A 21,880-nucleotide genomic window follows, 5' to 3' on the forward strand; every position below is an offset into this window, starting at 1 on the left:
ATGGGAAAGATACTTAGGCTTTTCTATGCCTCCGTTTCTTCCCCTGTAAAATGGAGATAAGAGTAGCTCCCCACTGTAGGGTTGTTTCAGGGACCATTTTTGACGAATCTTTTAAAATCGCAGATATTAACCAACTTAAAAAATTTGTTTAAAACTGGGCCTGATCTACTATATTAGACTTTATTGTTTGACTATTTGTCAACAACCCCAAATTTCAATAATATGTAATCATTGGTAATTTGCTGAGGATAAACAGAGGACAAAGTTTTGATAGCTGTCTGAAACTTAAGCCTCTAGGGATGGACTCCAAAATGGAACAGTTCCCTAACAGAACCATCACACACCCAGGGCAACCTTAGGGACTGTAGTAAGTGGAGAGCAGGAGTGGGCAGGCAAGTCTAGACACAGTGCTGAAGCAGCAGGACTGAGGGCCAGAAACAGGTCAGTCTGGATAGTAAATGAAAGGGTCTGAAATGGGACACTGACAAGTTCCTCTGTGTTCTGTTTTCCCTCCCTCAAAGACCTTATTTATCTGTAGGGCTTCAACTTCCCCAGGCATGCATATCCTGATCTCTTAACCTAATATTTTCAACCATGAGATGTTTCTATTTGGATGTTTCACTGTCCATCAAATGCTTATGTCAAAATCCAATTTATTTTAGCCTTTGGCAATTATGAGGGAGAGATGTCATGCCTTTGGTTAACTTTTAAATACCAGCATAGCATAGTATTTTCCCTATAAAATGTACCAGTATTGCCAGGCGCAGTTGCCCACACCTGTAGTCCCCCTGGCTCAGGAGGCTGAAGCAGGAGGATCACGAGTTCAAAGTCAGCCTCATAAAATTTGCAAAGTTCTAAATAACTCTGTGGGACCCTGTCTCTAAATAGGGCAGGGGATGTGGCTCAGTGGTTGAGTGTCCCTGAGTTCAATCCCCAGTCCTTCCATATATATATACTTTTAATTTAAAAAAAATATATATATATATATATATTTTATTAAAAGTAGAGAACACCAAAGTCATATTGTACTGGGGATCCTATGTGGAGGCCTTAAATCACTTACAAGTTAGATAATATCCTCTTACACATCAGCTGCCAAGGTGGGAGTTTCACGTTTTTGTTTCTTCAAGATTAGAAATCCCTATTTGTCATGGATCTTTGAAACTGCTAACAAATAGTCAAAACCACAAGTCAGCTATCTAGACACCTGTGTGTGTGGAATTCATGAAACTGAATTTTAAACAAGATACCTTAGTGATTTCTGTGCAGAGTAAAGTCTGAGACCTCCTTCTTCATTTTCCTTCTTGCTTTATGCAGATATCCCTGTTTCATTGAGGTTTATGCTACAATCTTTCAGCCAGTCTCCCAGATGGTATTTGGAGCCAGCTCTGATTTTTTCCTCCCCCTCATATAGCAAATCACTTATTAAATATTGACATTCCTTTTATTCGTGGTATTGCCTTGCAGTAGTCATAACAAACATTTAAGAGTTTTGTATAAAAGATGTGAATCATGGGCTGGGGTTGTGACTCAGCGGTAGAGCGCTTGCCTAGCACGTGCCGGGCCCTGGGTTCTATCCTCAGCACCACATAAAAGAATAAAATAAAGATATTGTGTCCATCTACAACTAAAAAATAAAATATTTTTAAAAATTAAAGAAAAGAAAAGGTGTGAATCAGGTTTTTATTGTTCCATAAGAAATCAGCACGAGCTATGTAAATTTTAAACAACATTCGTTAATAGCTCATAGTTCATTTGGTCAGAAATCTGGTGTGGGGTGGCTGCCTCTCTGCTCATTGTCAGCTATCAGAAGGCTAAAGTCAGTGCATCACCCAGGCTGGGGGAGAGTGGAAATCTTCTTCCAAGCTCATTCAGGTCAGTAGAATTCAGTTCTGCTTCAAGATTCTGGCTTCTCCTCTGTACCCAGCTACAGAGAACTCTCTCAAAAAAAAAAGGTTCATAGGATTGATTAGGTCAAGCCCACCTGGATATTCGTCCGCCTCAAGACAAGTGATTTAGAACTTTAACTACATGTGCAGAATGCCTTCACAGCAGTACCTAGATTAGTGTTTGGATGAATTACTAGAAGAAGGTATGTGTACATTCAGGGGCAGAGAATCTTGGGAATGTAATGGTTAATTTTATGTGGCAACTTCATTGGGCCACAGAATACTCAGATATTTGATCAAACATTATTCTGTAAGGGTATTTATTTTTGTTTTTAAAATTCTTATGGTTTAATTGAAGTAACATTTGTACTTATTTATGGGGTATAATTTAATTCAATACATATATATAAAATGTGTATTGATTGAATCAAGATGGAAATTAGCATTTCCATCTATTCAAATATTATCATTTCTATGTATCTCAAACCTTTGAACTCTTCTCTAGTAATTTTCAAATATAGAATTAATTGTTGTAGACTGTTGTTACAGTTTGGAAATGAAGGACCCCTCAAGGACTCATGTGTTAAAGGTTTGTCCCCAGTGCAGCATGTTCAGAGATGGGACTTTGGGGAAGTGATTGGATCAAGAGGGCCCTACCTCACTACTAGGTAATCCATTGATAGCTGAATAGACCACTGGAAGGTAGAATCTAGTTGGAGGATGTAGGTCACTTGGGCCATGCCCTGGAAGGTATTTCTTGTCCACAACCCCTTTCTCTCTCTGAGTCTCAGTTGCCATGAGCTGAGTACTTTTCCTCTGCCACACCCTTCAATTGATGATGTTCTACCTGGTGAGGCCAGGCAGAGGCCTGAGGGCCCAATGTAATTGAGCCAGCTGACCATGGACTGAAACTGTGAGCCAAAATAAATCTTTCTCCTCTAAGTTGATTTTCTCAGGTGTTTGTCACAGCAACAAAAAGCAGGCTAACACAACTATAGGTAGTCTACTGTGCAACAGAACTTTAGAACTACCTTTCTCACCTTGAACTGTATTTTTATACCCATTGTACATCCTCTATCATCTCACCCTGCCACCTAGCCTCTAATGACCTATAGTCTGCTTTTTGTATGATCAACTTTTTAATCATTCACAAATGAGTGAAAAAATGTGGCATTTGTCTTTCTGTGCTTGATTATTTCATTTAATATCCTTTAGTTCATCCATGTTGCTGCAAATGACAGGATTTCATTTTTGTGGCAGAATAATAGGCTGTTGTCAACGTACACCATATTTCCTGTTTCTTTCCTTCTTGTTCTTTTTGTGCTGGGGATTGAACTCAGGACTTCATGCAGGCTAAGCCCGCTGAGCTATGTTTCTAGTCTAAACCACATTTTCTTAATCCATTAATCACTGATGGAAACTTAGATTGATTCCATATCTTGTCTATTGTGCATAGTGCTGCAATAAGCACGAGAGACCAGATATCTCAGGAGTGAGACTGCAGGATCATATGACTATTTCTAGTTTTTTTAGGAGCCTCTATACTGTTTTCCATGATGGCTCTATCTTTCTACCACCAGTATAGGAGAGTTTCTTTTTCTCCGCATTCTTGTCAGCAGTTGGGATTTTTGTGTGTGTGTGTGTGTGCGCGCGCGCGGGGAGGGCGGGATAGTCTTTTTTTGTGATTGCCATTTTAACTGGAGTGCAATGATCTCTCATTGTGATTTTCATTTGCCTTTCCCTGATGATAGTGATTTTTAAATTTTTTTTAGCTATAGTTAGACACAATACCTTTATTTTATTTGTTTATTTTTATGTGCTGTTAGGATCGAACCCAGTGCCTCACACTTGCTAGACGAGCCACAACTCCAGCAGCCTCTGATGATAGTAATTTTGAGCATTTTTTCATATGTTTGTTGGCTATTTGTATATCTTCTTTTGAGAAATGTCTGTTAGGCTAGTTTGCTCATTTTTAATTGCTTTCTTTTTGCTGTTAAGTTTCTTATATATTCTGTTTGTTAACCCTTTGTCACAGCAACAAAACAAATAGTTTGCAAATATATTTCCTATTCTGTAGGGTATCTCTTAACTCTGTTGATTGTTTCTTGCAAGAGTGGTGGTTAACAATAGTTATAATATAAATTTATTGTATATAATTTAAATATTTATATATTATAAAGCATAAAATATATAATTTGTTATAAATATATAACTAATATATAATAATATATAAATATAAATGTATTTATGTCCAATTACATTATTTTTCTTTCCACCTTCAAGGGTGTTTTTTGATAACTATAGCATTTAAATTGATATACAGAATAAAGCATACTGGCATCTGGAACATAGGTTGGCTTTATTCAATCAATCACTTGAAGTCTTGAATTAAAAATTAAAAACAAAAATTAAAAACAAAGCTGACTATCCCTAAATAAAAAGGAAAGCCTCTTGCCTGACTGCTGGAACATTTTTTTTCTTCTTTGAATTCAAACTGAAACATTGGCTATTCCTGGAAGAGCCTTCAGATTTCAGACTGGAACCATACCACCAGCCCTGGTTCTCAGGCCTTTAGATTTGGACTGTAACTTAGGTTAGCCAACAACAGATCTTGGGATTTGTCAGCTTCCATAATCATGTGAACCAGTTCTTTATAATAAATTTCTGTCTCTGTCTCAATTGATTCTCTTTCCCTGGAGAACCCTGACCGATATAGAGGCCATCTTAGAATTATTTTCTACCATACAAGAGACAGAATTCTAAGGGCTTTGTATGTATTTACTTAAGTTAGTCTATCAACAACCCTATGAAGGCAGTCATCATTATTTTCATTTTATTGATAAGGAAAATGATACTCAGAGAAGTTGAGTCTTCCCAAATTTACATAGCTATTTTCACATGACACTTTATTGCTCTAGGAATTTCATACTTATATTCCTCCAACTACCTCCTAAATGGCTTGACCAAAACCAATGGTAGTTAGATTTCTTTTTCTTTCTCATCTTTTTGGTACTGGGAGTTGAATCCATGGGCATTTTAACTCTGAACTTCAGCTCCTGTTCTTTTTTTTTTTTTTACTTTGAGACATGGTCTCACTAAGTTGCTTAGGGTCTCCTATGCAACTTACCATCCTCCTGCCTCAACCTCCTGAGCTTTTGGGATTATAGGTGTGCACCATTTCACTCAGATTTTTTTTTCATCATGTGACTTTTCTAGGTTTAGAAAAAATACTTTTCACTATAATATGCTATGTAACATGGCTATGGTGTGCCAGAAATTGAGCTTGTATCCAAATATGAAAATCCATTTAGGTATATTCCTTAGCAAAGTTTTAATTATGATAACTTTCACCTGCAATGATGTTGAGTGTGAGGCAGCTAGTAGTGGAGGAGGGGCAACAATGAAACAAGACATAGGGAGTGTGGATTGTATTTTTTTCAAATGAAAAGGGAAAATAAAGTACAGAGAACTTGAATGATAAAAATTAACAGAGGAATAGCTTCAGAAACAAAAAGTATTTTATTAAAATGAAAATATAAAAGCTATTTTGTAGAGTACATTCATGTAAGGAATGGCAGTTAGAGAGAGAATGAATCAAAGTATTATTTTGAAGCTTAGTTTCATCTGCTAATCCTTCCTTCAAAAAGTATTTGTTGACTGCAACTATGTGCCAAGCACCATTCGAAGCAAATTGATTTCCTACAAGAGTATTGCAATAGCTTCCTAACTAGTTTACCTAGCAGCCAGACTGATGCTTAAGGCAACCTTTTTTAGATTTGAACACTCTGTTTCTAATATATTTTCAACTCATTAATTAATTAAACCAGGATCCTATGGACTTAAAGTTCCTTTCTACTCTGGGTACAACCATGCCTGCTCCACGCCCCTTTCATTCACTTCAGCCAGCACCAGCTTCCTCTTCATGTTCCCTAGACATGGCAGGCAAGTATCCATCTCAGGCTTTGACATGAGCTGCTGAATCGCTCAGCCCCAAAGGCTGTTCCCTAGACACCTACCCCTGACTTCATTCAGGTCATCTACTCAAAATGACCCTTCATCAGCAGTGGGTTTCCTGATCACTTGAATCAAAATAGTGTCTCCTCTCCATCACCCTCTCCCTCACTTTTCCACTTTTCTTCGGGTACTCCATCATAGTATACACAAAAATATATACCTTGTATATATTGTTATATACTAGTTGGCTTATTGTCCCTTCTACTTAGTATGTCAGCTCCTAGAAAGGGGCCTTTGCATCTACTGCATTATTCCAGTGCCTGCCACAGCAGCTGGCACACAGTGGGTACTCACACACACTTGCTGAATCAGCAGGTGAACAAACATGAATCCCCTATTTCTTTGTGGTATTACTTTTTTAAAATGCTGAAATAAAATATTATTTAACAGTTTCAACAGTTGTTATAAAGTTATATGCTTTTATATTTTCCATACATCTTTATCTTTTTATCTTCACTCAGAACTCCAAAGAAGGTTCCTGTTGGTGAATAATATTAATACAAGTTCTGAGGGAACATTTCCAATGGGGTGGTAAAAGTACAGACCAATTACAATGGAAATCAAGTCGCCATTTTAAAAACTTTGAAGAACCTCAGCAAATGGATCTTCTCAATGCCTTCAATAATAATAGACATAAATGAATGACATTGCAGTACAATCTGAAAAGCTAAAGTGTAATGTAAGCAGTGAGTAACGTAGGTTTCAGCAGAGGAGTTCTTTCAAAATGACCCATCGAACCAGCTGGGAGGCCTCGGGTGCAGCAGGCCTGAGTGTGGTACTTGGGAACCCTCTGGGGAGTGAAGGCACAGCTCTCAGCCACTCCTTGCTCAGTGTGATTGAGAAACACAACTCCTAACACAACAGTGTACTTGAGGTCAATTGCTTTGCTCCACAACTTGAAATTTCCTAATGTCAGTGACAAGTGAGCTGTGATGGTGAAACAGCCAGTTCTCATCCTGTGAAGATATTTGGAGACTGAGTCAAAGTTTCTGTAGCATTTTGATGGCCTCCATCTGAAATACTCCAGAAAAGAGTATGCACAGCAATAAATTGCTGTACTCAGAGTGGAGAAGGGAATTCCATGATCTATTTGAGACATAACTGGGAGTTAAACTTTTTTGGGGGCAATAATCAGTTAAACATATATTTCATATGCAACTGATCCCAAATAGTGCAAAAATAATAACAATATCAAATCAAACCATCAGGGGGCTGAAAAATAACTCAAATGTATGATTGTTATAAATTTCATTCTTAGGAATAGAGATAACAAGCACTTGGATAGAATTAAGACAGTTTTTCAAATTCTTCTTTCTCCCTCCTGAAATGTCTTTGCATAAGTATGTTTGAAATTGTATTTTATATTTGAATATTATCAATTTTGATTCTCAAAGGTATTAGTATCAAAACAACCAAGCCAAGCAAACAAATGAACTGTTTTTGGTGTCAGAAGTTCTAGATTCAGGTCCAAATTCTATTAATTATTGGTTGTGGGACCCTATGCAAGTTGTTCAACCTCTCTGAAGGTTAGCTTCCTTAACAGTGAAGTTACTCATATTTATGCATTCAATCAATTGTGACTCTCAAATGTGGTACTTTAAAAAAACTTTGGAAGCTACTTTATAAATGTAAGATTATTCATTTCTCATAAGAAGTAGATGCTTTTATTTATTTATTTAAATAAATGCTTTTATTTAGATAAATTAAAAAGCTTTTATTTATTTAAATAAAATAATAAATGCCTTTATTTATTTAAACAAATGCTTTTCCTTATATAAATGAATAAATGCTCTTGTTTATTTAAATAAATAATAAATGCTTTTATTATTTATTTAAATAAATAAAGAAGTAGATGCCTCTGAGGCAGCTTATAATATATTTACATAGTACCATAGAATAAAAAAGAAAATAGAGAAAATAAAGGTAGAAAAACAAAATAACTTACCATAATATTTTTTATATTTTTAAGGAATAGGCCACAATTTTGGTCAATTCTAAGTTCCTAGAGATAAATCATATAGATAGATGTTCAGTGAAACATGAATCTATCAAACAAACAAACAAACAAGCTTGTTTTTGTGCTTCTTCAACTAGGGTACCTTTGGAGAGGGAAAGAAAAGATTGTGTATTCTGGAAAGCCACAGGATAAACTAGATTCTTCCTCCCACTTAAATTTTACTCAGAGCAAATTAGAACATTTTGACATTAAAATAAATATGTATCATTTATTAGAAAATATATTTTTTATTAGAAAATATTTACAGACTATCTTTTGCCCATCAGATCTTGTTCTAGAAACGAGGTATGTGGAAAGCAAGAGGTCCTTGTAGGAGTTTGTTTTCTGGGATGGTGCTATTGCTCTGCCATCTGAATCAGAACTGAAATAAAATTTGCTGATAAACAGATTATACCTAATTAATTCTTTTATACAAGGAGAAAAGAAAAATCATTTATAATAAAGCATAAATAATCATTTCAAAACATAAATAAATGTCTAAGCAATATTATGCCACAAAGATATCATGAAATAGACAAGTATTTTGCATCAACATATAAAAATCAACTGAAGGGGCTGGAGTTGTGGCTCAGTGGTGGAGGGCTGGCCTAGCCTGTGTGAGGCACTGGGTTTGATTCTCAGCACCACATAAAAATAAAATAAAGGTATTGTGTCCATCTACACTAAAGAAAAATTAACAACAAAAAAATAAACTGAACATTGTTGTCCTTTTTAAATCTATATCTAATATTTTCAAACAAGAGTTAAATAAGTACATTGTATCTATATGCACTTTTCACAGAATTCTACAGCTATAGAAACAGGCTAAAAAAAAAAAAAAAAAAAGAAACAGGCTGCCCTTTGCACATGTTTCAAACACCACAGAGTGCATTGCCATTCTCACATAGTAACTTTTGGTATGGTCTTGAACAAAACAGAGAATAATATTCTTGTACACTTAAGTGTGTACTAAAACTGCCCCCAATATATTTTTATTTCTCATTTTTTATTATTTTTCTAGTTAGTTATACATTACAGTAGAATACATTTTGACACATCATACATAAATGGAGTAACTTCTCATTTTTCTAGTTGTACATGATTTAAATTACACCGGCTGTGTAATCATATATGCACATAGGGTAATATGTCTGATTCATTCTACTATCCTTTATACCCCACACTCCTCCCCTCCTTACACTCCCCTCCACCTAATCCAAAGTACCTCTATTCTTCCCTAGCCCCCTCGCCCTTCTTGTGAATTAGCATCCAAACATCAGAGAAAACATTCAGTCTTTGGTTCTTTGGGATTGGCTTATTTTGCTTAGCATAATATTCTCTACCTCCAACCATTTACCAGCAAATGCCAAAATTTCATTCTTGTTTAAGGTTGAGTAATATTACATTGTGTATATATACCACAATTTCTTTATCCATTCATCTGTTGAAGGGCACCTACGTTGATTGCATAGTTTAGCTATTGTGAATTGAGCTATTATAAACATTGATCTGGCTGCATCATGTAGTATGTTGATTTTTAAGTCCTTTGGATATAAACCAAGGAGGGGGATAACTAGGTCAAAGAGTGGTTCCATCCCAAGTTTTCTGAGGAATCTCCATACTGTTTTCCATAGTGGTTGAATCCATTTTCAGTCCCACCATTAATGTATGAGTGTACCTTTTCCCGACATTCTCGCCAACATTTACATTCTCGCCAACATTTATTGTTACTCGTCTTCTTGATAATTGCCATTCTGACTAGAGTAAGATGGAATCTCAGTGTAGTTTTGATTTGCATTTCTGTAATTGCTAGAGATGTTGAACTTTTTTTCATATATTTGCTGATTGATTGTATTTCTTTTGTGAATTATCTGTTCATTTTCTTAGCCTATTTATTGATTGGGTTATTTATTTGAGTTCTTTATATATCTTATAGTTCTATTTAAGATGCATGTGGTAAAGATTTTCTCCCATTCTATAGGATCTCTCTTCACATTATTGTTTCCTTTGCTGTGAAGAAACTTTTTAGTTTGAGTCCATTCCATTTATTGATTCTTGATTTTTGTTCTTGTGCTTTAGGAGTCTTGTTAAGGAAGTCAGTTCCCAAGCCAATATGGTAGAGATTTGGGCCTACTTTTTCTTCTGATAGGTGTAGGGTCTCTGTTCTAAGTCTTTGATCCACTTTGAGTTTTGTGCAGGGTGAGAGATAGGGGTTTAATTTCATTGCCCCAAATATCTTTTATTTATATGCAAAATGAAGTAAGGTTCTAGGCTCAGCTAATTATGAACAGAGTTTTCACTTACCTGAACATCCAGTGGGTCATCAAAAAGTTATGTAGAACAAGGATTGCTGGTTGTATGGCTTGAGTTAGGCATCAAAGAACATCTAGCTCTTCTGGCCTCTGTCCAGTGGGGGTCCTCTCATAGTATGAAAACCAGAAAACATCTCTACAAATGTCCAATATGCTACTGGGAATTGGAACCCCTTTATTAGATAACCATTATTATAGAGATAGAAGATAAAAATTAATGTTAGGTACAGCTAAATGCTATGAAGCAAAGAAAACAGTATAAGTGTGGGGTGGGGTGTGAGACCTCTACACAGCAAGGTTAAGGCAAGACTTGCAGGTAAGTTGTAGGTTAGAACTGAGACTTGAATGGTGAGATGGAGAAGACTATGCCAAGAACTGGGGCAAGAACATCCATCCCTGGTAGGGAAATAGTACAAGGCTGTGAGGTAGGAACACGTTTAAGGACAGAAAGAGGTCCACTGTGTTTGGAGCACAGGTTGATAAGGTAGAAAGCATTGACTTTTGGGGGCACAGAGAAAATAAGAGTTTCTGAATTGTTTTTATATGCTGCTGATATGTGATATGTCTCCACTGATAGGTAGATTCTTGGAAGATATGCCTTTCTGTTATCAAGAATTAGTTTATTCATGGCTCATAATGGATTCTTGGGAAAATGCTTAAGAAGCTGACATGATTTTTTCAATTTTCAATTTTTCCTTTCCTTCTCTAACCTACCTCCCCATCCTCCTCCTTCTTCTGTACTAGGATTGAACATAGGCCGCTTTACCACTAGCTTCATCTCCAGCTCTTTTTATTTTTTGAGACAGGGTTTTACTAAATTGCCAAGACTGGCCTTGAAGTTGCTGATATTGGCCTCAAATCTGTGATCCTCCTGCCTCAGCCTGAGTCGCTGGGATTACAGGAGTGCATTACCATTCTGGGCTTGGCATGATTTTTATTTTTAAAGATATTTCTATTACTGCTATACACTGGGCACTATATTTAGCACTTTAATGCATCATCTCAAGTCCTTAAAACAACTCTGCCAGATAATCATCAATATTTCTATTTTAGCAGGGAATTAAATAATTAGCTTGAAGTTACTTAACTAGTAAGTAATAGCAATAATTATTGAAACCCAGACCTATCAAACTTCCATATCTGTGATTTCCACAGAAGTGGAAAGCTACATAATTTCATGGTAGGCATGTTTTGTTACCATATTGCAGTTCTACCACCATGGTAGGTGGTGGCAGGTCTCAGATGTACAAGACTCTTAAAATTTCTACATCTTTCTCTTGTGCTAAGGACAGAGTATCCCTTGGTAGCCTTTGCCAAGTACAACTAGATCTCTTTCATGGAGTTTGGAGGTTTAAAAAAAAGTTGTGATAGCATTCACTTACTGGAAGTAATAAAAAGAAAACCTTACCTTTATTTCCTTTTCTGGTTACAAAAGTAATATATATGCATCTCAGCACTTTTTTTTGGCTTTTAAAATGTGGTTAAATACATATTTAAAGCATAAATAGGAGGAGAGGGATTATGAGGGTGCCATTAAGATGGGAGTCCCACCCTTTACAGCTCTTATGGGTGCTCATTGAGGTGATTAGACTTGACCTCTGAACTCGAGTCACAGATATCTAAAGTCAGGGCCTCTGTTGTGCCTTTGAATAGTTGCAAATAGGACCAACAATTCTTGGGGTGGGGGCAAAGGGTGGGTAAGTTAACTCTGAGCAGCAAAAAAGTACTCAGACCTATAACAAAGTACTGAAAGTTTCAATTCGATGTAACAGAAAACTCAAGGGGGCAGGCAAGGTGGGGGTGGATGGGGCAGACTACTATCCTCTATCAAGACAGCACAACTGTAGCTATCTGGGATCTTTTCCAATTATTTTTGCTAGTACACTAGCTACATTCCTCGTGGCTCTCTGCCTTTATCTAGTTTTTAAATGCCCCTCAACTTGTACAGGCTGTCAAGTCGCTTTATTTCATCGCCCACTTCTCCCAATCTTAACAACACCTGCAGGTTCACGGTGCACTCGGTGTGGCTAACTGGGATTTATCTATGCACCGGGTTTCACACCTCCATAAGCCTTTTTTCTAGAGAGCGTGTGGAGTGGGCTGGCCACAGGAGGGTCCAAGAAGGGTGCCAGGCAGCTCCGCCCAGCGCGGACGGAGACACCCTAGCACAGTCAGTCACACCGAAGGTTGGCCCTCTCTTCACCCTAGGCGGCTAGGTGACTGCAGCTGCCGGTGTAGCAGGAGGTCTCCGTGGAGACGCTGGGCTCCGCCCACCTGGCCCAATTCCGGCCACGTGCCTCTACGTGCCGACCAATCAGGACCCGGAGCCCGCAGGCTTGAGATTCAAACTGCTGCGCGGCCGGCTCGGGATCGGCGTGGTTTCTGCCGCAGCCTTAGCTGCGTGCGGGCCATGGAGCACCGCATCGTGGGGCCCGGGCCTTACCGGGCCACCAAGCTGGTGAGTGAGGGTGCGGGGGCCTGAGCGGAGCCGCGGGCGCCGCCGTTTCGTGGCTCGTCCTGGGACAGCCAGCGAATAATCAGCTGTAGCTTCTGCCGGGCTGGCTGGACTGATTTGTGAAGACTTTCCTCTGGGTCTGCAATTTCTTCCTGAACGAACCTTTAAAAAGGGGGCTAAGGGGTCGGCAACCGAGCCGTGGGGAGTGGGTACAGCATCGTTCCTGAGACGTTGCCTGGGTTCTCCGCAATATACTGGGCCTCCAGATTGAAAGCGCTGCGAAAACCAGGCTGATCCCCTTCTGCCTTTGTCCCCTAGCTCCTAACGCCTGCGGCTGGGAGGAGAAAGACTCAACCTGAAACCCTAGGGCCACCCCACCCACTGTAAATCTCATCCTTTGCGGCAATTTAGGCAAGGCGTGTCCTCTTCCTGTGTGACACTTGTTGACACTCCCCAAGTATCCTTTCTAACGGTGCTCAGAACAGAGGTGGATCCCTCTAGCACGTTTCTGGCGGGTCCCATCAGCATTGACCTGAGGGATGGACCTTGGTGGATAATCAGCCTTTGCGGTCTCTACTGAACCAGGGTGCTGCCTTTTCATTTGGAAGGCAAGTTTAGTGTTAAGAGGTGTACCTGATTTATTTTATGACCTTGAGCATATACTTTGTGATTTCTGCCTCAGAAGATTACCATAATGGAATAAAGGGTGACACCTTGGTAATGTTCATGGCAAGTTTTTAGAGGACTTTCTATGGAAACTGATGGTAAATTGGGAGGAAGGAAACTGACTCCTTGGTCTGTCAACCATTGCTGTCCACATCTGACTTGGAATTGAGTCTCATTGCCCTTTGTGCCCTTAAGGAATATCCAGGAAAATGTGCTGGAGTGGCAAAGTTACACAGCCAGTATGTGGCAAGTACAACTGGATCTGGAATTTTGTTTTCTCTAAACTCCCAGGCCAGTTGTCTTTATAGTACTGCTTTTATATTTTTATACTAAACAGGAAGGAGGTGGAATAAATATCCTGGAGAAAAGAACAGGAAGCATATTTCAATAATAGGAGTTGAATCTTATAGTTTGGCTTGTGATGTTATAAACAGTTATGTTGTGTGATTTCTTTAGACTAAGAGTCTGAAATAAGAGACAAAAATATTTTTAAATCACAAAACAAATCTGTTTTGTTCTTCCTTATTCTTCCATTTGTCTCTTTAAATATAGCATGCTATGGGAAAAGTCACATTCTCAAGTTCTCTCATATTCTTTGTTGACATAGGATATTTTCTTTCTACTGTGTTGGGGATTGAACACAAGTGTCTACACTGATATACACCTTCAGCCAGAATATTTTCTTTCTAAAAGTGACTGAGAATAGTGTATTGCTGGATTGCTTAAAGATGACTTAATTCAGAGCCAGGTGTGGTGGTGCAAGTCATAGTTCCAGCTATTCTTGTGGCTGAGGCAGGAGACTTGAGAGTTGGAGGACTGCTTGGGCAACATAGCGACATCCCATCTCAAAACAACAAAAATCTAATTATTTTTTCTGAGCACAGTAGCCAAATAATCACCTGATTATATTAGAAATAAGTGAGAGTAGTGTTTGTAAGCAGTAGCAATAGCTTTTTATTCTTTTTTGTAGCATTGAAGCTTGGACCCAGTGGTGTCCTACTGCTGAGCTACTTAACCAGCCCGTTTTGTTTTATTTTGAGATGGGGACTTGCTAAATTGCCCAGATTGGCTTTGAACTTGTGATCATCCTGCCTCAGCCTCCTGAGTTGCTATTGTGCCTGGATGATATAGACTTTTTGGTGCAAAAATTCTAATGAGATATGAAAGCTAGGTATCAGCAGAGCATTAAAAAATCATATATAGGCTGAGGCAGGAGAGTTGCAAGTTTGAGGCCAGCTTCACCAACTTAATGAGCAAAACCCTGGGGAAAAGCAAACAAAAAAACCCCAACAAAAACCACAAACAAAAATCCAAGAACAAAGTATAGCACTACCAGATTCAATCCCTTATACCAAAAACAAAAACAAAAACAAAACAAAAAAACTAAAAAAATCAATGATTAAAAATATGTGAAAATTGTTTAAAGGTGTGGCTGTGGTTTGAATGTATACCCCAAAAGTTCATAATGGGAAATGTAATCCCAAAGGCATTTTTGAAGTAAGGCCTTTGAGAGATTATAAGAATTTGAGAAAATATGAGGGTAAGGTCTCCATAGTAGCATTAGTGGCATTGTAAGAAGAGACACCTTAAGTATACTTATTCTGTCTTGCCATGTGATGCTCTCTGCCATGTTATGTTGCAACAAGAAGGTCCCCTCACCAGATATTGGAGCTATGTTCTAGACTTCTCAGCTTTCAGAGATATAGGCCAATAAACAAACTTTCTCTCTCTTTTAATTCTTTTTAGTCATGCATGACAGTAGAGTATATTTTGACATAGTTATATAAACATGGAGTACATCTTATTCTTATTAGGATCACAGTCTTGTGATTCTACATGATGTGGAGATTCACTGTGGTGTTTTCATATAAGTACATAGGAAAGTTAAGTCAGATTCATTCATTCTTTATAAATTATCCAGTCTCAGATATTTTGTTGTAGCAACAGGAAATGGTATGTGGAAAGGCCTTGATGTTCATGGGTGCTTGATATAGGAAGCTGATCACCGTAAAACAGGATTCCAGATCTTATTATCAGATTAAGTACCTGAAAGATATTTGCCAAGTTGTATATCCTACTAGGGTTTTGCTTTGACCCTAGAGATTCTTTCTGACTATAGCATAGATTGAACCCCAAAATTTGTTTTGGGAGATTATCCTGAAATTGTACATATTTTCCATGTGTTTAAGAAACATTCTATCATTTGCAAAGGAATTTCATAGCCATAATCTCATTTAACCTGACAACAAACTAGCAAGGTAGGTAAGTAGATAGAGAAATTAGTTGATGGACTCTTTATGGGCAGGGATTTTTCTTCTATTTGTATACATTCCTTTCTTTATCTACTTGGCTCTTTGGGATTTAACTCAATCACAGGATAAGAAGTACCTGTATGAATTGGTTGTCCTCATTAGCTGTGTAGTTTGGAGTAAATTCTTCACATTCTGAAAGATGGTTATTTTGAAGATTATGAATGTAGAAGATAATGGGGAGAAAAGTTTGAAACCTATTTCTAGTTTACAGGGAAAATTATTTACTCACACTTATGTTTTAGAAGCAAAGACTAGGCAAGAGTTTAATGATGGGTGGAATAATTCTGAGGGATGCCAAGAACATTGCTGGTGGTGCCATTGGAGTCTTCTGGCACAGGGCTGTGGAAAGGCTATGGCTATTTTTATATAGAGCGCACTTGGGCACTTGGACACCTCCAATGTCCACTCTGCCAGCTGACTAGTGGGATGCTGACTGAGTTTTTGAGTTTATATTTATTATGGATATTGGTCTATGGTTTTCTTTTTTTGTTGTGTCCTTGAGTTTAGAAGGGTTCCTTCCCTTCCAACTCTAGGGAATATGTTTGAGGAGCATTGGTGTTAGTTCTTTAAAAGTTTGGTAAAATTTGGCAGTGAAACTATTCTGAACTTATTTATTGCTGGGAGACATTTTATTACTAATTCAGTCTCGTTACCTTTTTCTTTTTAATTTATTGAGGCTTTAAAACATATATTCAATTTTTTTTCGGGGGGGGTGGGTGGGTACTGGGGATTGAACACAGTAGAACTTTTCTGCTGAGCTTCATTCCCAGTCCTTTTTATATTTTATTTTGAGAAAGGGTATTGCTAAGTTGTGAAACTTACTAAATTGCTAAGACTGGGCTCAAACATGCAATTCTTCTCCTGAGTTTCTGGGATTAAAAGTAAGGGCAACTATGACTATTGGTTCAATTTTGATAGGTCATATGTGTCCAGAAATTTATCTATTTCTTCTATTTTTTCCAATTTATTAACATATAGTTTTTCAAAATAATCTCTAAAGGTCCTTTTAATTTCTCTGGTATCAGTTGTAATGTTTCCTTTTTCACCTCTAATTTTATTTATTTGGGACTTCCTTTTTTTTCCTGATTTATCTAAGCCAAACATTTGTTAATTTTGTCTTTTCAAAGAACCAACTCTTTGTTTCTTTGATCCTTTATATTTCTTTTAATCTCTAGTGTAAATTTATATGCACCAAGTCAGAGCATTCAATTTTATGAAACAGTCACTACTGGACCTAAAGAGAGAAATAGACCTCAGTACAACAATCATGTGGGACTCTAATACCTCACTTAATCTCACCAACAGATGAACCAAGACCAAAACCTCAACCAAAAATAAAAAATAAAAAAATAAAAAATAAAAATTGTTATACTAGATATCAAATAAACTTAACAGGCATTTATACAATATCCCAACTTCATGAAGCTTCATGAAGAGGGGTGAGGCCAGAACACAGCTTCCCTCTCTATGGCATTCACATCCAGTCTTTACTGCAGTGCATGGTCTGACAGGATTCAGGTATGGCCAATTTAAAGGACCTGCTTATGTGTGGTATCTGCTGCTGTTGTGGGGATGTCTGTACAGGAGTGGGACCTCAGATTCCTCCTAGTTCTGTCTGCTTGGGGACAGATAGGTTGACAGCTGGGCACTTATTTCCCCCCCTCTTCTTTAAGTAGAGGTGTTTACCAGGGTTCAAATGGGACTGGGTTATGGCTGGAGCTGGGTGTAGTTCCTCTCAACTGGGCTTTGAGTAGCTCATTGGTAGAGTACCTGCCCATTGTAAAAAGGTCCTGTGCCTGATCTCTCGCACTGGGAAGAAAAACAACACAAAACAAAACCATTAAAAAAAAAAATGGAGGGGAGCACAAAAAAGAGAGAGAGAAAAAGACACAATAAACAAAAGAAAAAAACAACAGAAAAATATTCCGCCTAGCCAATGTGCTTGGAAGAGTAAACAAGGGTAGATGATGTGACCTATGCCTTACAAAACTTCCCTCTGGGACCTTTTAGTCTATGAATCCCAGGGGCAATGTGTTGGCCAGGGCTCTATTCTTTCAGTTGTAGTACCTGCCAGGTATTGAGGAAGGAGTTCAGTCTTGGCTGAACCTAGTTAAAATCCCTCTCAGTTGAGTTGATTGCCTGCAAGCTAGTGCAGAAGGCAGGCAGTGCCAGGTATAGGCTCTCTCTGAAGCTTCAGGTGGAGGTGGGGGACAGGCAGAGCAAAATCAAGTGTTGCCTTGATGACTCAGAGGGGAGGGGAGCAATGGAATCCCACAGTTCAGTGCTGGGGGTGGGTGGCAGGAACCATGTGATCTGCTGCTGCTCTTGATCCTGGTATCCTTGGTCCTTGCAGTTGTTTAGAACCACAGTGACTGTCCTGTCCCTGGTCTCAGAGGATAGATTCCCCATTCCTCAAATTCTACCATTCCCCCTACCCCAACATACAACTCCGAGTGGATTTATTTTAATTGCTCTCTTGAACCAAGACCCTCTCATGAGGCATCTCCCTGCTGAAGTAGTATAATGGGATGACTGCAGGGTCCCAGAGATGGGAATATGTAGGGGTGTCTGACCTTCAGAGCATTACAAACTCAGACAATAGGCCCTTTCTCAAGATGGTTCCTGGCTACAGCTCCTTGGGAGTTCACTGGGGGGTGCAGTGAACTTCTCTAAAGCTAGCCTGCTGTGAAGACCCCCAGGACTGTTACCTGTTTATGCTCTATGTTTGCAAGGTGCTGGCTTCTGTGCCAATAGCACTTGCTAGGACTCTTTCACTTTTACTGTGTCAGAGGGGAGACTTCCCCTTTCCTGGCCATGGTGCTGGGCCGTAGGCATTGGAGCACTCTGTTCTTCTTGCTGTTGCTTTTGTTCCGGATCTCTAGACCTCACCAGGTCTCCATCTTTCTGCAGTTGAATTGCAGTTCTCTTTCATGGCCACTCACTTCAACACGCCACCACACACTTTGGTTCTATCCAGAGGGAGAACGGATGAGTGTGCTGGGTGCCTCATTGGTCATTCCTTCCTCAATATATATTTTTTTGGTGGGGTGAATGGATGGTGAACTACCCTTGAAAAGTTGCTTTTTTTTTTTTTTTTTTTTTTTTTTTTAATGGTGCTGGGGATTGAACCCAGGGCTTTGTGCATGCTAGGCAAGAGCTTTACCATTGTGTGATATCCTCAGCCCTTAACCATTTTTAAGTGTATACTTTAGTAACATTAAGTACATTCACACTGTTTTGCAGCTTTTACCACCATCCATTCTGGAACATTTTTCATAGAAGGCTGTAAATAAAAATCTTTCAAGTTGCCATCTGTTATCTAAACAGTTTTTTAAATGAAAAATCACATCAATTGATTTAAGTATTTAGAATATAATAACTTAAAAAAAAATCAGTTAATGACTAAATGTCTTTCTCTTCTTTTACCCTAGTGGAATGAAACAGTGGAGCTTTTTCGTGCCAGGATGCCATTACGGAAACATCGTTGTCGTTTTAAGAGTTATGAACATTGCTTCACAGCCACAGAAGCTGTGGATTGGCTGCATGAGTTGCTTAGGTGCAGTCAAAACTTTGGTCCTGAAGTGACTCGCAAACAAACAGTCCAGCTGCTAAAAAAGTTCCTGAAGAATCATGTTATTGAAGACATTAAGGGAAAATGGGGTCAGGAAGATTTTGAAGACAATCGTCACTTATACAGGTAATGGCGACATATAAACCCTGAAGGAAGAATACAGAGTGAATCTGGTTCAGTCTGTTGAAACTTCTTGACAGGAGAGAATTTATCTTGTCATTAAAGCAATTATTTGAGGTGTAACAAGTGGATTAAATGTATCCCTGCAGTAAAACTTATTTCATTTTTTCTTGGCCCCTGTGGGCACCCTGGAACAATCTTTTGTCATAATGAGTTTTCAGTAAGCAAAATTTTTTCTTGCTTTCTGTTCACCTGGTTGCAATAATTTAGTACTTCTAGAGAATTTGAAAGGGTGAAAATAGATCTGGGTTCAATGAAGCTTTGCTGAGCCTTGGGGATTCCTGTATTCTAGTTGGCAGAATGTTTCTGATCCTTACACAGCTCAGCCATATGAAGAATTATGCTAGAATTCTTAAATTAAATCTGGCCATGCAAAACTGCTATTATCCAAACATTTTTTGCTCACATTTTAGTGCTATTTTATTTACCACCAGGTAATCCAAGAGAAAATGTAGGTCTCTTTCCTTGTACTTCTTTCTTTTATTTTCTTTTTTTAAAAAAATTTATTTTTTAAAAAAATTTTGATTTATTATATTTATTTTATTTATTTTAAAATTTTGATTTATTATTTATGACAACAGAATGCATTACAATTCATATTACATATACAACACAATTTTTTATATCTCTGGTTGTACACAAAGTAGGGTCACTTCCTTCATGTCTTCTTACAAATACTTAGGTTAATGAAAACGATCACATTCCACCATCTTTCCTACCCCTATGTCCCCTCCCTTTCCTTTTTCCCTTTGTCCTATCTAGAGTTCATTTAATCCTCCCCCCCACCTCACCCACCCCCAGCATATTATGGAGCAGCATTCTTAAATCAGAAATCATTTGGCATTTGGTTTTTGGGAATGGCTAATTTCACTTAGCATTATATTTTCCAGCTTCATCCATTTACCTGCAAATGCCATGATTTTATTTTCTTTTAATGCTGAATAATATTTCATTGTGTATATATACCATGTTTTCTTTATCCATTCATCTACTGAAGGGCATCTAGATTGGTTTAGCTATTGTGAATTGTGCTGCTATAAACATTTATGTGGCTGTGTCCCTGTAGTATGCTGTTTTTAAGTCCTTTTAGTATATCCCGAGGAGTGGGATGGCTGGGTCAAATGGTGGTTTCATTCCACCAGCAATGTATGAGTGTGTCTTTTTCCCCACATCCTCGACAACACTTATTGTTGTTTATATTGTTAACAGCTGCCATTCTGACTGGAGTGAGATGAAATCTTAGAGTAGTTTTGATTTGCATTTCTCTAATTGCTAGAGATGTTGAACATTTTTCATATATTTGTTGATTGATTGTATATCCTCTTCTGAGAAGTATCTGTTTAGTTCCTTGGCCCACTTAAGGACTGGGTTATTTGTTTTTTTGGTGTTAAGATTTTTGAGTTCTTTATATACCCTAGAGATTAGTGCTGTATTTGACACATATATGGTAAGAATTTGTTCCCAATTAGTAGGCTCTCTATTCACCTCACAGATTGTTTCTTTTGCTGAGAGAAGCTTTTCAGTTTGAATTCATCCGATTTATTGATTCTTGATATTAATTCTTGTGCCAAAGGAGTATTACTAAGGAAGTTGGGGCCTAATCCCACATGATGGAGATTTGGGCCTACTTTTTCGTCTAATGAACACAGTGTCTCTGGTTTAATTCCTAGGTCATTGATCCACTTTGAGTTGAGTTTTGTGTATGGTGAGAGATAGGGGTGTAATTTCATTTTGTTGCATATGGATTTCTAATTTTCCCAGCATCATTTGTTGAAGAGGCTATCTTTTCTCCAATGTATGTTTTTGGTGTGTTTGTCAAATATAAGATAACTGTAATTTTGTGGGTTTGTCTCTGTGTCCTCTATTCTGTACCATTGTTCTACAAGTCTATTTTGCTGCCAATACCATGATGGTTTTGTTACTATTGTTCTGTAGTATACTTTAAGGTCTGGTATAGTGATGTCACCTGCTTCACTCTTCTTGCTAAGGATTGCTTTAGCTATTCTGGATCTCTTATTTTTTCAGATGAATTTCATAATTGCCTTTTCTATTTCTATGTGGAGTTTCATTGGGATTTTGATCAGAATTGCATTAAATCTTATAGTGCTTTTGGTAGTATGGTCATTTTGACAATATTAATTCTGCCTATCCAAGAACAAGGTAGATATTTCCATCTTCTAAGATCTTCTTTAATTTCTTTCTTTAGTGTTCTGTAGTTTTCATTGTAGAGGTCTTTCACCTCTTTCGTTGATTCCCAAGTATTTTATTTTTTTGAGGCTATTGTAAATGGAGTTTTCCTCATTTTCCTTTCAGAGGATTTGTCACTGATATACAGAAATGCCTTTGATTTATGGGTATTGATATTGTATCCTGGTACTTTGCTGAATTAATTTACTAGTTCTAGAAGTTTTCTGGTGGAATTTTTTTGGGTCTTCTAGATATAGAATCATATTGTCGGCAAATAGTGCTAATTTGAGTTCTTCTT

At 37.9% G+C, this 21,880-nt stretch overlaps 1 protein-coding gene across 2 annotated transcripts in view; it reads left to right on the forward strand.

Annotated features, from left to right (window-relative positions):
* Depdc1b (DEP domain containing 1B) overlaps positions 1 to 21,880 on the forward strand; it is a 121,697-nt gene that overhangs the window by 14,151 nt on the left and 85,666 nt on the right. The window contains exons 1-2 of one of the 2 annotated variants that reach the window (XM_005319596.5): positions 12,571 to 12,669; positions 19,076 to 19,341. In XM_005319596.5, coding sequence (XP_005319653.2) covers positions 12,622 to 12,669; positions 19,076 to 19,341 — 314 coding nt within the window. In that variant the 5' untranslated portion in view covers positions 12,571 to 12,621. Of the gene's footprint in view, positions 1 to 12,570; positions 12,670 to 19,075; positions 19,342 to 21,880 lie in introns of those variants that run through there. The other variant, XM_040272780.2, reaches the window with a different exon arrangement.

Source organism: Ictidomys tridecemlineatus, chromosome 1 (assembly GCF_052094955.1).
Source record: "Ictidomys tridecemlineatus isolate mIctTri1 chromosome 1, mIctTri1.hap1, whole genome shotgun sequence".
Lineage (NCBI taxonomy): Eukaryota > Metazoa > Chordata > Mammalia > Rodentia > Sciuridae > Ictidomys > Ictidomys tridecemlineatus.